Raw genomic sequence first — 17204 nt, 5'->3', positions numbered from 1 at the left:
CATTAGAAGAATGTATTAGTAATATGGATTTTGTGGGCTTTGCTTCAAGTTTGCAAATGACTAATTGTGTTGCTCTATCTTGTACAGGAAACACCACAGACAGACTCAATTTGCATTTGTTTTCTCCTCTTAGAGCATTTAAGTTAAAACTTGCTTAGGAGTTAAAAAAGTTGGAGCGTTGAAAGATGTCATATTAATTTTGGGGAGGTTTGTGTACTTAAAATCACACAGTCACATTCCTCTTTGAAAGAGTCATTTTTTATTTAATATATAAGGCAGGATGCTCATTTATCTTGACGTAAAATAAACAGCTGATGCACAAGATAAGATAGAATTATACCAAAATACAAAACCTCTGACCTCAAATCAGTGTACAGGATAAGCCATATATAGCACATTCAAAACACTCTTTTTATACTTTCAGCAGTTTCTAAGTATATCAGCTTCAATTACTGTCACCTGATCACTGATTTCTTTGAAAAATGGCTTTAAATTAGGCACCCAATAAATTACCAGAGCCAACAAAACCATGCTTCTTTGTCCTGGAATGCAATCAAAATATTTTCTTCAAGTAAGTTTAGCCAGTAAGTCTCATGGAAATGTACATACCCTCAGGTTACTCATATTAGAGAGGATTTTCTAAGCAAATAAAAACTAAGCAATGAAATATACCACATTAAACCATGCAGAAAAATTTAAGGGAGTGAAGGTGACAGATGTTGTACCAGGGCAATAGTTATTATATACAATATTTTTCTTTTTGATAAAATGGATACATTTCTTTACCTTGCCCATTAACAATTTTACAACCTCACAGTAGCAGTACATAGTACATCATTCTCCTTACAGGTTAATGTTTCCTATTAAACAATGCAGAGCTGCTGCTGCATCCTGAGTACCCATAGGGTTCTCCTGCATAATTGCAGTATGAAGAATGTCTGAGTTGTTGCTGCTTCAAGTGACTGTTTTGCATGAGCCCAAACTGTGGGCACCTTAATTTAACCAATAAGCTCATAGAAAGTCTTAAATATTACCCACTTTCCTTATTAAATGTTTTAAAATAAAATGACAACTTTCAGTATATTTCTCAACCATTGACTATGTCTTTGAACATTTGCATATAAATAATTGGGGCTATCTTTAGTTTTTAAATCAAAGCATCTACATTTATGTTATTTCAAAAGTTGCAGAGTTGTAAGCTAAACTTAACTATTAATAAAAATGATAACTATATGCAAAGTGGATGAATCAAACTTCTTTGTTAGTGTAGGCATTCTGTGCTTATTTTCTGAAAATTGTGCTAGTTGGGGTTATTTAGGCATTTTTTTATACTCAATCTCTGTGTATGCATATACACACATATGCACATGCATAGGAATCCACACACATATAAATGAATGTCAACAAATTTTAAAATTAGGGACGTGGGATAGCTCATTCATTGAAATTCTATTTAGGGATAGAGGATCCAACATGGCTGATTAGAGAGAGGCTGGGCTCGTGTCTCTCTCAGAAAAACAACTAGGAAACAGGCAGAAACTGTTTGGAGCAATGGTTCTAGAGCTTTGGAGATCAAGGGGAAATGCTGTGCAACTCCCAGGGACGTGCAAGTTGAAGAGTTGGAGAAGCTATGGTGAAAGATTTTGAGAAACCCTTCTAAACCCGGCTCCTGGTTCCCACCCTTCACTCTCAGAGGTCTGAGTTTCTGGTGAGCAGGCAGCTACAGATTGAAAAGGCAGCAGAGGTCCACTCTCCAAAGAACACGGCAGGATATGGTCTAGTACTGTTTTAGCTTTTGGCTGGCAAATAGGGACTGCTGGGACTGGAGGTATCACCCTGCTTGACCAGGGGCACTAAGCCATTGTTTGGAGTCTACAGCTAAGATTAGCCAGCCTTCTAAGGTTGAGGGGAATAGGTTCCTGAAGAACACGACCTGCTGGCAGGTTAGGGAAGTGCATTTCCAGGAAGATGTCTAAAAGGCTTTTGGGCAAAGAGGGCAATATGCTGGGCAGACGAGGAAAGCATATCCTTGGGGAATGGAGTTAAAGGCCTTCTGGCAGCTCTACCTGACCCTTTCCCCAGGGCCCTGTGGAAGTGGAGTATACCCCCTTCATGGGTCCCTAGCCCAGCCCTGATTGGGTAATACTGATAAACAAAGTGTAAAAAAAAAAGCATTAACACAAAACCAATCAATGACAAAAGATTTGATAACAGAGAGAGTCTCACTTTCAAAGTAAGCATACCAAAATAATCTGATGCCCGGACATCAGCAAAAAATAACAGGTCATAACAGAAATAGGAAGATATGGCCCCAAGGAGCAAATCAAAAAGTCAGAGGAGATCCAGTATGTGGAAAAACTAATAAAAGATGTTAAAACAAATTTCCTAAACCAATTCAAGGAAATGGCTAAAGTATATTGAGAACATACTGAATGAGCAGGCAAAGAAAAATAACATCTTATGAGAATGAAAGGCACGGTAGATGAAATTTAAAAATATACTAGAGGCACACAACAGTAAATTTGAAAAAGCAAAAGAAAGGATTAGTCAGCTAGAAGACAGATCATCTGAATTTGAACAGAAAAGAACAGATGGAGAAAAGAATGAGAAAAATTGAGCAGGGTCTCAGGGAACTAATTTACAAAATGAAGCATGCAAACATTTGTGACACGGGTGTCCCAGAAGGAGAGGAGAAAGGAAAAGGCACAGAAAGAATATTTGAGAAAATAATGGCCTAGAACTTACCAATTTTTATGAAATGTCTTGATATCCATGTCCAAGAAGCACAACATACTCCAAACTGAATAAATCCTAACAGACCTACTCCAAGACACATACTAATCAGAAGGCCAAGGGCCAAAGATAAATAGAGAATTCTGAAAGCAGCAAAAGAAAATTGATTTATTATATGCAAGGGATGCCCAATATGACTAAATTCTGGTTTTCCATAAGAAACCCTGGAGACCAGTGGGCAGTGATATGATGTATTCAAAGTATTAAAAGAGAAAATTTGCCAGCCAGTAATTCTCTATCCAGCGAAACTTTTCTTCAAAGATGAGAGAATTCAAGATATTCACAAAAATAAGATATGACAGATAAAACCCAAAGGATAAAATGGCTGAAGTAAGTACTGTCATTACAGTCATCACATAGGCTGTTAATGGATCAAGCTCCCCAATCAAAAGACACAGACTGGTAGAATGGATTAAAAAATAGGAGCCATCTATATGTTGTCTATAAAAGACTCACTTTAGACCTACAGATACAAATAGGTTGAAAGTGAAAGTCTAGAAAAAGATATACCATCATCAAAAAAAAAAAAAGCTGGGAAAGCTGTAGTAATATCATGAAAAATGGACTTTAAATGCAAAGTTGTTATAAGGTACAAAGAAGGACATTATATATTAATAAAAAGGGCATTCCACCAAGTAGGAATAACAATCATAAATACATATGCACCTAACCAGGGTGCTCCAAACTACATGAGGCAAATACTAAAAAACAGAGAAACAGATACAGCTACAATACATACAAAACATACAATAATAATTGGAGACTTCAATACAGCATTCACATCAACAGGTAGAACATCTAGATAGATGATCAATAAGGAAAGAGAGAACTTGGATAATTTGATAAATGAACTAGATCTAACAGATATATATAGACAGTGCACCCCAAAAAAGGATATACACGCTTCTCAAGTGCACATGGATCATTCTCCAGTATAGACCACATGTGGGGGCACAAAACAGTGCTTAATAAATTTAAAAATATTGAACACATACAAAGACTTTCTCTGATCATAATGGAATGAGGCTGGAAATCAGTAACAAACAGAGAATCGGAAAATACACAAATATATGGAGGTTAAACAACACACTCTTAAACAAACAGCGGGTCAAAGAAGAAATTGCAAGAGAAATCAATAAATTTCTCAAGATGAATGAAAACAAGAACAGAATGTATAAAAAATTATGGAATGCAGCAAAGGCAGTATCAAAAGGGAAATATATAGCTCTAAACACCCACATTAAAAAGGAAGAAAGAGCTAAAATTAATGACCTAACTGAACAACTGGAGAAAAAACAGCAAACTATTTCCAATGCAAACTGAAGGAAAGAAATAAAGATTAGAGCAGAAATAACTGAAATTGAGAACAACAGTAAAAAACAATCAAGAATCAACAAAACCAGAGGCTGGTTCTTTGAGAAGATCAACAAAATTAATAAACCCTTAGCTAGCCTGACAAAGAGAAAAAAAGAGCGTGCAAATAAAAATAAATCAGAAACAAGAGGGAGAACATTACTACCAGGCCCAAAGAGATAAAACAGATCATAAGAGGATATTATGAACAACTGTTGTTAACAAACTAGACAACTTAGATGATATTGACAATTTTCTGGAAACCCACGAACACCCTACACTGATTCCAGAAGAAATATAAGCCCTCAACAAGCCAATCACAAGTAAAGAGATTGAATCAGTCATCAAAAACCTCCCAAGAAAGAAAAACCCGGATCAAATGGCTTCTCAGGTGAATTCTACTAGTCATTCTAAGAAGATTTAATATCAATCCTATTTGAACTCTTCCAAATAATCGAAGGGCAGGGAATACCACCTAATCCATACTAGGAAGCCAACATCACCCTAATACCAAAATGAGATAAGATACTATAAGAAAGGAAAATTGCAGACCAATCTTTCAAATTACTACAGATGAAAAAAAAAAAAACCTCAACAAAATACTTACAAATTGAATCCAACTGCATATTAAAAGAATCATACACCATCATCAAGTGGGTATTATCCCAGGCATGCAAAGGTGGTTCAATGCAAGAAAATCAATTAATGTAATCCACCACATTAACAAGTAGAAGAACCATATGATAATCTTGACTGATGCAGAAAAAGTGCCTGATAAAATCCAGCATCCCTTCTTGATAAAAACTCTTTGAAAGATAAGAATAGAAGGAAACTTTCTCAACATGATAAAGGGCATAAATGAAAATTGCACATCTAAGATCATATCAATGGTGAAAGACTGAAAGCTTTCCCATTGAGACAGGGAACAAGACAAAGATGCCCACTGTTAGCACTGTTATTAATATGCTAGAAGTGCTAGCTAAACCAATTAAGCAAGAAAAAGAAATAAAAGGCATCCAAATAGGAAAGGAAGATGTAAAACTTTCACTATTTGTAGATGATATGAAAGACCAAAAAATCTACAACAAAGCTGCTAGATCTGATAAACAAGCACAGCAAAGTGGCAGAATACAAGATTAGCACGCAAAAATCAGTAGTGTTCATAAAACTTTCACTATTTGTAGATGATATGATCCTATAACTAGAAAGTCCAGAAAATCTACAACGAAGCTACTAGATCTAATAAATAAGTACAGCAAAGTAGCAGAATACAAGCTTAGCACGTAAAAATCAGTAGTGTTCTTATACACTAGTAATGAGCAATCTGAGGAGGAAATCAGGAAAACATTTCCACTTATGATAGCAACTAAAAGAATCAAATATCTATGAATAAACTTAACCAAGGGTGTAAAGGACTTGTATTAAGACATAGACCCTCAGATCTACGGTCAACTGATTTGCCAAGGCTGCCAAGTCCACTCAACTGGGATACAGAAGTCATTCCAAAAAATGGTACTGGGAGAACTGGAACTCCATATCCAAAAGAATGAAAGAAGAACCCTATCTCACACTACATACAAAAAAAAAAACTCAAAATATATCAAATATCTAAATATTAGCGCCAGAACCATCAAGCTCCTAGAAGAAAATGGGGAAGCAACTTATGGGAAAAATCCTGTGGTAGGAGGTGGTTTCTTAGAGCTTACACTCAAAGCACAAACAATGAAAGAAAAAAATAGATAAATGGGACCTCCTTAAAATGGGATACTTTTGTGCTTCAAAGGACATCGTCAAAAGGGTAGAAAGGCAGCCTACTTAACAGAAGAAAATAGTTAGAAACCACACACCTGATAAGGCTTTAATATCTGGGATATATAAAGAGATCCTACAACTTACCACTAGAAAGACAAAGAACTCAATTAAAAAAGGGCAAAATGCACAAATAGACATTTTTTTCAAAGAGGACATATAAATGGCTAAAAGGGACGTGAAAAGGTATTGAACATTACTAGCTATTAGGGAAATGCAATTCAAAATACAATGAGATATCATTTTATATATACCAGAATGGCCACTATTAAAAAAAAACAAACCAGAAAACTGCAAGTGTTGGACAGGATGAGGAGAAACAGGAACAGTGATTCATTGTTGGTGGGAATGTAGAATGGTATAGCCACTGTGGAACAGAGTTTAGCGGTTCCTCAGGAAGCTAAGCATAGATTTGCCATATGATCCAGCAACCCCGCTAATGAAAGCAGGGATGTGAACAGATGTGAATACCGATGTTCATAGCAGCATTATCTACAATTGCCAAAAGATGGAGACAACCCAGATGTCCATCAACCAATGAATGGATAAACAAAATGTGGCATATACATATGATGGAATATTTTGCAGCTGTGAGAAGAAATGAAGTCATGATGCATGTGATTACATGAATGAATCTTGAGGACACTATGTTGAGTGAAATAAGTCAGAGACAATAGGAAAATACTGTATGGCCTCATAATATAAACTAAATATAACTAAGAAACTCATGGGGTGTTAAATATCTAGAACATGGGTCGCCAGAAGCTATAATGAAGGCAGAGAATATGGACCCGATCCTTAATTTGTGCAGAATATTTAATAAGGGTCAATGTTGGGAAATGGATAAAAGTGATGGTAGCACATTATAGTAAGTGCAATTAACAGCAATGACATGTGAGTGCTACTGCTGTTGAAAGGGGAAGTTTATGTCATGTATGTCACTAGAAGGAAACTCAGAGGATGAAACTTGGGACTGTATAACATAGCGAACCCTCTTGGTGAAAATGTTCTAGAATAGATTTTGGTGATGAATGCACAACTCTGTGACCATACAAGAAGACAATGATTGCACATTTTGGATGGATTGTATGGTTCATGAATTTATCTCAATATGTGCTTTAAAATATCTATATCTAATAACCAGGGGCCATTTAAGTTAAAAAGAATGCCAGACTTATAAGTAGCTATTTTACCTGACCAAACAGTTCTTTTCCCTAAAAAGTTAGAAATGTCATTATTTATAACTTTTCCCTCTTGAGTTAGCAATGAATCTAGTTTAAATATGTGCATTCCTGATTCAGTGAGTGCTTTGTCTAGCAGTCAGAGATTCCTAGGGTGGATTGAATTTTATGTTAGCTTTCCTTCTAAGAATGTGTTGAGATTGGAGCAGGGTTGTAGAGCAGGCAGCGTGCTGTAGTTGTGCAACATGGTGACTGTAATTAGAAAAAGACTCCAAGTTCTGTTGGGCAAAGAAAGAATATATGGAAAGAATAATTTCTGAATCTGGAGATGGCCGAAAGGAAGAAAATTCCGAATGTGGGCATTTATTAACAATGACAGGTCAGCAGGAGGACCACAAATTTCTGGAAAGATTATCCTTTCTCTAACTACTGCTGACCTTGGTACCCCACAGCAGCATTGCTTTGACTGTCAGGAGCCTGGAAGATGTTGTGATGAGCCTGAGGTAGGCTCACTCTGAGTCCTCTGATAATTCCTTGGAAACAAGTTTTAAAAAATTAAATTCATGGCATTTATTTTCTCCTTTGATTTGCTGCTTTTTGAGACAAGCAGAGCCCAGCACTTTCTGGATAACTTCTGGTTCCGGCTTGTGATGGTAAATCAGGTGAAGATATGGAGTGGTTGCAGAAGTCATCAGCAGACTTTACAGCAGTAGTTCACACATGCAGTTACTATACATTCATTCGTTGTTATTTTCCTAAGGAATGGAGCAACCGAGGAGCTTCGGATACAGTAGAGTTCAATGAACCATAATGATTACTTCAAGAACAAAGAAGCACATACGGTGTGATGTCTTTCTATTGACGTGAGCTTTCAAATCTGAAATTCTTTAAAATACATGTCTGGGGTTTTATTTACATACTGATTTGCTACACTCAAAAAGCAGTGACTTCTTGCAATATTGAAAAGGAATACTACATTTTCACTTAAAAAAACATGTTTGGAAAATTAAATATCACTTTAAAAACTTAAAAAAAAGATACTCAAAATAAACATACTATCACAGCTTGGGGATGTGAATGAACCATGTACCATGGCTTTGCAAAAACTCTTACTTCGGGTCACATCCAAGGACCCCTAAAGGGGACTTCAGCATTTCACTGGCATCTATTTACATATCTACGTTCCATTCAGGACTCATTTTAGCATATCCTTCAGGCAATGTTGCTTTTTTTTTTTTAAATTACAAATCACTGTTATGCAACAAACACAAAAATAAAACCACTTTAAGTATTTTTTCAGTAAAAGGATTTCAAATTTTAAAGCTTAATACAAAATTAAGTGTGATTTATAAAAGTTTAAATTAATCCATTCAGTGCACTTGCATTCAAACAATGAGTTTGAATCAAGATAGATTTTCTATCCTAGATAGAATTTCAGCTCAACTACTCCATTTTCCAAATATCTTGGAACAAAACTTTCCAAATATAGAACCCAACACAAAGATGCTGAATATACTCTTTGTAATATAATTCCATTTCAGTCCACATTGTATAATGACTCTATCACTGGAAACTTTTATCGGTTGAGTTGGGGAAGTGATCTTTTTCAGGTAATTCCTTTCTTGGCATTTATAAATGCTGATAGTCATAGTGAGTATGTATATTCATCAGAAATCGAAAGGGAAAAGTTTAATTTACAATGTTTTGAAAGTAAATGTTCAATGACATAAAAATCTTCTTTTGATATATTCCTTAAATACTTTGAATGGCGACAATATTTAAAAATATCTTTACAGATTAATCTTCAAAGCACAATAATTTTGCTTAAATACCCAACAAAAATGAGTATTTATTTAAAAACATTTCATCATTTTATAAAAGTTATATTTATGCTATTGTTTTTGGATCATGATAGATCTGTCATTTTCCAAGTGTTAATCCCTGATGATTACATAAAGTTATGTGACTAGGTCTTTAATTATATTTATATTTTTCTTGTCACATATTTGAGGCAAACCTGAGGATAGATCATTGGATAACGGTTATTTTTTTCCTCTTGTTAAATTCATTTCTCCATTTTCTTTTTTAGTGGTCTTTTGAAGAATCCAATCTGTTGAAAAATATAAAATAGAAAAGAATCAGTATTTGAACTTAAGTAATAAATACTAATCTTCCTGGATAAAATTTAAATAATATATTGAAAATTATGGGCATACAACTACTTAATATAATTGTGAGGTATTTTTCATTGACCTATTAGGTAATACTGAGTATCAGGAGGAAGACATTTGTTTAATTGCTATTTCAATGCCAACATTTTTTGGGGGGTTAGTTATACCAAGTCTCCTAGTAAAAGGTGCACTGAAGTAACTTAAAGAGTTTTGGGAAAATATTTTGTAAGATACAGAAATTTCAGTTAGCTGGAATGGTCTCTACTTTGCCATCATCTTTTTTTTTCTCCTCATGGGTGTGGCAGAGAAACTTCCAATAAATAACAGATGGTCATAAATTAAGGTCATTAGAGTTTTTAGGGAATCTGCTAAGGACACCAGTGGCCAAAGTGTTGGGTAGTTATTCGAGGGTCCGGATAACTGTGAAAAGCGTCAGAACTCTTCCCTACATAGAAGTGTTATTAAGAGTCTCTTGTAAACACCAAGTATCATTTGGATATGAAAATTAATGCTTTGATGATAGGAAGAATTTCACATCATGGTGAATGTGGGCTACATTTTATTATGTGACTTTGGGTATATAAAAAGGTACAAGGACTGGGTGGTGCACTGGTGGCTCAGTGGCAGAATTCTCACCTGCCGTGCCAGAGACCTGGGCTCAATTCCTGAAGTCTGCCCATGCCCCCCACCCCCAAATAAAAAGCTATAAAGTACTGTATTTATATCTTTTTATACAGAATATTGGGGCTGGAAAGAACCTTTGTATTATCTAATCTAAAATGTTTATCCTTGAAATAGAAAATTAAGGGTCACAGAGAAGTAGCTTTTTTATCTGTGAATACACTTTTTTCTATTTGAGATTGGCTTACAATCATTCAAGCGAAAGCAATGGGTTGCTTCCTTAAATGTGTGGCACATCCATGCCATTTCATCATGAAGTTATGGTGCAAATATATTTAAAAAAATAATTCTTGAAAAATTAAGGGTTTAGAGGGGATAAATAGTCAAATGCACTTTTATGTTAGAGAAGGTTTATTCGGGGCTTAAATCTTTTACCACATCAGAATCTGGTTGGTAGCAGGTAAGAAGAAAGCATGGTGAATTTCTCAGAGAAATAGGATTAAGGAACATGAAAACAATAATAAACTTCTTTTGATCAGAATTCCAGTTCTACATGTCTCAGGCTTGTCTGTTTCTTTGAGCCAACTATAAAAGTCCAGGATTCACGAACCATTAGGTCCCATAACTTGTGCCTGCATGTCCTGAGTCTTAAACAAATTAGGCCAGGCTTTAACAAAAGCCGGTGAGGAATTATACAACTTTTCTTTTTCCTGCCCAGCCTAGGCTCTTGCTCTTCCATGCTTCCTTTCTGAAATCTTTCTGCTTCTTTTCAACCTTCTTTGCCCTCATACATTAAATGTACTACTTTAAACTTAACTTCTGTTTTCTAAACTTTTCCACCAACCAACTCTACATTAACAACGGGGCTTTAATGGACGTTGAGTGATTAGAGCAGCGATTCGGAGAATATAGGTTACAGCTTCAGACAGTACTGGGCCGATCCTGGGCAAAATTTGAAATAAGATAAGTTTGTTTTGGCCTTCATACTTTCCTTGTAGCATATGCTTTATTTCTTTTTTCTCTCCTCATTTGCTGAATGATCCTCATGCTCCTCTCATTCAAAACCTACCGTGGAATTGCAATTCTGATTGCTAAGCCTCCCCCGAAGTGGCTGAACTAAGTATACCTACTCGACAGGGCAGTCCAAAAATCTGTTAAACAATTTTCAGCCTAGAAAGGTCTAAGAAACATCAGAATGCATCAGTGCAGCAGTCACCGGATGGAAGAATGTGTTTAATTTTACGTTTATGCTTTTTTTTTTCAGATGAGTGACTGAAAAACAGGGGAACGAAACATCCTAGTTGTTTTAAACAGAGGTGTGAGGCCAGGGAGAACCTATCCAAATATCAGCTCTGCTTTCCTCTTCCCCTCTCGGTGGTATAGAGCCAGGCGGGCAAGTGCAGTGTTCAGACTAGAAGGCCATACTGAAAGAAGTCGACAGAAACGCTCTACCTCTGTAAGAGGTGCATATAACTAAGAAACCGTATTCTATGTTTGAAGCACAAACTCAATACCAATAAACCAGAGCTTGGGTGCCACAGTGTGGCAAAGTTAGGTATTACAGAGAGTATTTGTATCTCGTAAAATGGCGAAGTGCTGGACATTTGCGATGATCAATAATCCATCCTGGGGCTTGGCTGGAGAAAAGCCAGGGACTCTATTTAATGAACTACATGCTACTGACCTACAGCTTTAACATGCCTTTGTTCACTAGTTGTCCTCGGAGCGGAGAACTAGTCATTATAGGAGAATCAGAAAGGATAGGAACTGTTGGTAATTAAGTAGGAGAGAAACTTACTATTAAAGTACGTGATTAAAAGACAATTCTGTTGCTCAGAACATGAGGCTAAATTCTGTAGTTTTAAAACATAGTTTAACTATTTAATAAGATAATAGGCAAAAATAGGATGATATGCTATAATAAATACCAATTTGATGTTTAATTGGAAAGCATTAAATTAAACTTTTTTATGAAATTCTACTCCCTACTAAATTTATCCTAGTCCTATCACCTGAGTTCTGCTTAACTTAAAAATGATAAGCTCAGAGTTTGAAAATCTTGCGTACCTCTGTCTGGGCAAAATATCTGTGTACATATCCAGATTTACCTGACAAAAACTAGATGGGACCGGTCAATCTTAAACAAGAGGATTTGAAATAGGACTCTGTGAAATCACAAGCTTTCCCTTACATCAATTAACTAATAACTCCTACCTCCCACTCAAGGAACTCAAATCAAGCAATTGCATAACAGGTAGTATTTTTTTTTTTTTTTGTCCATAAAAGAAACATTTGATTTGTAAGACATACAGAGATATGTGATTAGGACAAGGTTCATTTTAATCATGAAACTTCTATTTATATACTTTTAAGTTGACATAAGAGTTTATTCTCTCCTTTTTCTATAAAACGCACTTTTCATTCTTCTCTGTTTACAAAAGTAATACATACTCACTTTAAACTTCACCTGTTACAGGCATATATGAAAGTCCTTAATCATCTCAACCTCTAGAGAGATCCTTCAGGATTTGGGGGATATGCATTATTTCATAACATGTAACTTACTAAAATTTTTTTTTTAATTTTATTAAAAAAATTTTTAACTTTCAATTTTAATTTGTATCTTGGTTATCATTTCAGTGTTTCTCATAACTGCATGATACTGTCCTCCACAGACGGACACATCATCATTTATTTCACCAAGGATTGGTGCTGATTGGCATAAAAGCTAACAGCGTTCTGGTCTCACCTTCCACAGGGCTAAGATGAGTAGCGTTAGCAGCAATAACCCGGCAAAAGCGCTCAGCAGGATGACCCATAACGGCACGCTGCCTGGTGGCCCATCTTTGGAGATCTGAATAGCCAGCTGAAAATTATTAAACAAGATCATTACCATCAATAGACACCTATTAGAACTACTGCAACATGCAGCTCTTGCAGGTTATACTTTTCTACCAAACAGCCTCCTTAATTTCATTATTACATAGAGGGAAAACATTGAGTTTACATCTGAAAATGCCCCCCCATTGATTCTAAAATTCTACCCATGTCAAGTTTATTACTACTACTGAAAAATACTTATGATCTTATCCTTCCTAAATCTAGGTATAAGGACTAAAATGATGTCAGTGAATCAAATGCTCAAGTTTAAGGGTGAATTTTGGTTTAACTAAGGGAGAACAAAAAGTATCATGCATTTCAAAAATTTATTAATAAACTTGACTGCATTGGAAAAATAGCATGCATTTAGGACTAGACGGTCACAGGTCATATTGCGCTAAAAATCTGAGTGGCTCTAAAATTCCACAGTGCTTTATTTTTAAATATTTTAAAACTGAAGTATAATTTTTCATACAATAAAATGCACAAGTTTCAAATATAAAAATAAAAGACTTTTTGCACACTTTTTGCATTCACACACCCCTAACGTGCTTTTTATTATACCACATTCTGTGTTCCAGTTGACTTATCTTTTGTTCAGCATCCATGAGCTAGGTGTTCAGTGACATGAAATTATGAAGTGGACAATTTTTAGTGCTCCAGTTACTCAAGGTCTCTCAGTTTGTGGTATGCAAACCTCACTGAAACTAGTTGGTTCTGTGTCCCATTCCTTTGGTTTCTGAAAAAACTAATTCAGGGTAATTATTGATGGCTGCTAATGGCCATTATGGTTGTGTATTTGTATATAACCAGAAACATCTCAATTCCATAATTGAGAGGGAGAATTAGGGGTAAACAGGAAACCTGTAACAGGGGAGATATTTCATATAGTGGGCACTATCCAAACCCGTCAAATCACTCCAGGTAGGTCAATGTGATGCATGAGGAAGCCATAGCTGGTGGAAGGATAGATACATACAGAATCAGACCTTTTAAGAGAGATTTTAAACACACCTGAAACAATTCTCTGAACCTCCAGTTACGGAAACTGGAGGCTAGATGGGATTAGTGCGTCTCCCAGGGTCACAATTAACAAAATAATTGCATTTAGTAATTTCATCAGTGTAGATATGACTCTCTTTTAAGATGAAATGTAGAATCAACATCGGCCTGGGGGATTTTAAACTATTATTTAGGGGAAATAAAGCTAATAATAAAGTTTTAACTATTTAGGAATCAAACCATCTTTCCAGTATAATACATGGTCATTTTTTCTTTTTAGGCACTAGTGAAATTTTGACTTTTCTGCATATGGAACAACTTTGCATTTATCAGGCTAAATGCTCTTTATAAAGGATGTGAATATTATATGCATATGTTCTGCTTCTTCTTTATAGGTGGATTTCAAGTTATCAACGGTCATAGGAATAATTTGAAATAAGTGATTGAAAAACAATATCTGAATATTGGGAGTTTATGACTCACATAATGCTGTTTACTGCATTGGGCATTAAACTCTCTCATAAGAGAGGACATCATGCTGAAGAGCCTATGTCCATAACATTTTTTATAAAAGGGCAAGAGTAAAAAATTCAAACTGTTACAGTTTTACCAAGATTTCAAGTCTGAATTTTCAATAGGGAACAACTCTTCATTTTGGTTTCAAAATTTCTCAATGATTAAATAAAGAAAATGGGTAAAAATTTATATGTATTCCTGTATAGTATAAAGACATTTTTCTGTAAAGAAAATGGTTTTCAAGTCTGCTCATCAGATGTCAACTGCATTTTACAATGTCAGGTTTTAAGAAAGAAGATAACAAATGCATCATTTGTTATCAAGGTGGAAGTAAAAATACCAATTTACTGTGACAGAAGCGATAAAGTCAAAGATATGCTGATTGTAAATATCATGATTTTCTCAGTTTTTTTTAAGGCAGAACTAGACTGAAATCACACGTCAAGCTAATGAAGTATAATTTGTAGCAAAAAATGCCTGCCACTTATTGAGAGCAATTCTAGTCGCTACTATTATAAAACATTATGTCTCAAAATTCAGAGTGAAATGCATAATGTTTTCAAAACTTAGAGCTTCACTTACCTCTCTTTTTTGATTGCTACTACTTAAAACCAATGACGTATTTTCACTATGAAGTTCTGCCCTTACGGTAAGATTTAAGCTGGAAAAACGTGTCTGAAAAGAAAACAGGATTTGTATTTTGATATGTCATGATAATCACAATGAGAGGTAGTCATATTTGGGTAGCGCAATGTCTAAAGCTAAGATTTTTCTGAGAGATTAAAAGCACTAGTTTTGTCAACTTTCCAAGCAGAGCTGGTGGTAGCAAATGACAAATGCGTGTCCATTCTCCCTCCCCTGTCTTTCTTACTTGGCTCCGTGTTAAAAAATGGAAAACACTCTAAATAATTTCCATTCAGCTTTATCCTTGGGAAAAAGAACAAACTTCATGCCTATCTAAGGAAGTAGGCATGAAACAGCTGCATTCTGGTAATAAGGTTTATATAATGTTTATTTAGGAATACACATAGGAAATTGCCAATATTCAACAATTCTTGCTTTATAAAAATAGTAACTTAATAAAATGTCAATTTCATATGATTAAATATTTTCTAAGAAAGAAACAAAACATAATACAATAGATTCAGTTATAAAGGAGCTTAATGTCAGATAGATTTGCCTTTATCAGGGATTAAAGGATGCCCTCCAAAAATATATTTATATGAAATAAAAGTGTGATATAATACAATGAAGCCAAAACATATTGTAGCTCTATCCTTTCTTAACGGTGTCGAGGATTTTCACTCTAAATATTCTTTGTCTTCTACCTCATTTCCAAAGTACATGATACATACAAGCTTTAGTACCATAGAGACATTTATTTCTTGAGGTGTAAAGAAAAAGAATAAGAGAAACTGAAACAAGTGTCTACCACAAGGGGACTATTGGAGGAAACTTAGTTACTAGGAGACAAGGACAATGAAATCCCTATTGCTGCTTAAAGAGAGCTGGGGCTGGGGCCAAATTTTCTTGACGTCTAGTCTCGTGTTCTTTCTTTTGCACATACCTAGGACTGAATAAATATTTTTGATTTGATGCAATAGTTGTACAGAACAATGCAACACTTACTTTTATAAAAGTTGGTCTCCATAAAATAAGTGACACATTCACTTGGCTCATGTCAGAAGGATTCAGATTACATGTAATCGTAGCAACTTTACATGTACTGCAGTCCTGTTTAAAGGTCCAGAGGTACAGATCAGCAATCTCACCGTTTGACCAAATATACTATATTAAAATACTTAAGATGGTTATTTTTAGGTCACTATTGAATTTATTCACTTGAAAACATGAGATAAAATCAGCATTTGTTTTACCCGAATTGTGCCTCGTTTGAGATCTTCAGTTTTGGATATAATCATTTTCTTCCCAGAGTTGATACTAAGAGGATCCTGAAGGCTAATGGGTCTGCAGTTTGCATTCTAAAAAATGAAAACATTTCTTTTATCAGAAAATGCCCAATATCAGTGGGAAAAATGAATTGGTGCAAAGAATTTGAAGAATCTATAAATAACAGTCATTGTCATTTATTAAAGATTCATCTTCTTCAGTGCACAGTATGGAAGAGGCTATACGCATCAGCCATATATATCCACCCTCCAGCTCATAATTACTATTACCAGGCCACTTTTAAATTGGAACGGATAGCAGTGAGATTGTTATGGAAAAGAAAGGATGCTAGTAGAATGTACTATTACATAAGTAATTTATTCATTAACTTCATTGTTTTTTAAATCAAAGATTAGTTTATAAATTCCCCTATGCAGAGAGAAAAATCTTAAACTCTACTATTTCAGTATGATTACTTATGTGATGGCTTAATTAAACAGAGTTGGAAAGTAAGGGACTTACATTAGTATCTATGTATTCATCCAACAATATTTTCAGAGTGTCCTACGCACCAAGTTAAAATTAGTCTAATGGGAGGAATGTTAGTAAACAGCCAAATGGATGTAAAAATGTTATATTTATAAGATAGCTGGTTCTTGAGGTGTTTCTCTAGACCTAATTTAATAAACTGTTTGCTTCCCAGTTCTCTACCTTCTTGATCAAAGATAAGCATAAAGGTTCATAAGTAATTTGAAAATTACGTGTCTTTTCTTTCTAGATTCTCACAAATCTATTTTTTTTTAGATTAGAGGGAACTGTTAGTACTTTATTTTTCATTGTCTTTAGGATGATATAGAAATACTTAATTGATTACAAGCCAACCACCACTGTTGCTATATCTTGCTTCCTGAGAATATTTTTTCTTTTAAAAAATATTTGAATTGAAGACCAATTGTATTAATTCAATACTTGTGATTTTCTATGTTTT

General features: G+C 34.9%; 1 protein-coding gene across 1 annotated transcript in view; it reads right to left on the bottom strand.

Annotated features, from left to right (window-relative positions):
- Positions 1-236: 236 nt before the first annotated feature.
- The window catches only part of ITGA1 (integrin subunit alpha 1), a 185111-nt gene continuing 168143 nt past the window's right edge, over positions 237-17204 (bottom strand). Inside the window, exons 25-29 of the mRNA XM_077117125.1 lie at positions 16204-16308; positions 15956-16060; positions 14909-15001; positions 12678-12794; positions 237-9246 (exon numbers count right to left, since the gene is read on the bottom strand). Of these exons, the coding sequence (XP_076973240.1) occupies positions 9202-9246; positions 12678-12794; positions 14909-15001; positions 15956-16060; positions 16204-16308 (465 nt within the window). The 3' untranslated portion in view covers positions 237-9201. The remainder of the gene's footprint in view (positions 9247-12677; positions 12795-14908; positions 15002-15955; positions 16061-16203; positions 16309-17204) is intronic.

Source organism: Tamandua tetradactyla, chromosome 9 (genome assembly GCF_023851605.1).
Source record: "Tamandua tetradactyla isolate mTamTet1 chromosome 9, mTamTet1.pri, whole genome shotgun sequence".
Lineage (NCBI taxonomy): Eukaryota > Metazoa > Chordata > Mammalia > Pilosa > Myrmecophagidae > Tamandua > Tamandua tetradactyla.
This window is presented reverse-complemented; position numbering and strand designations above follow the sequence as displayed.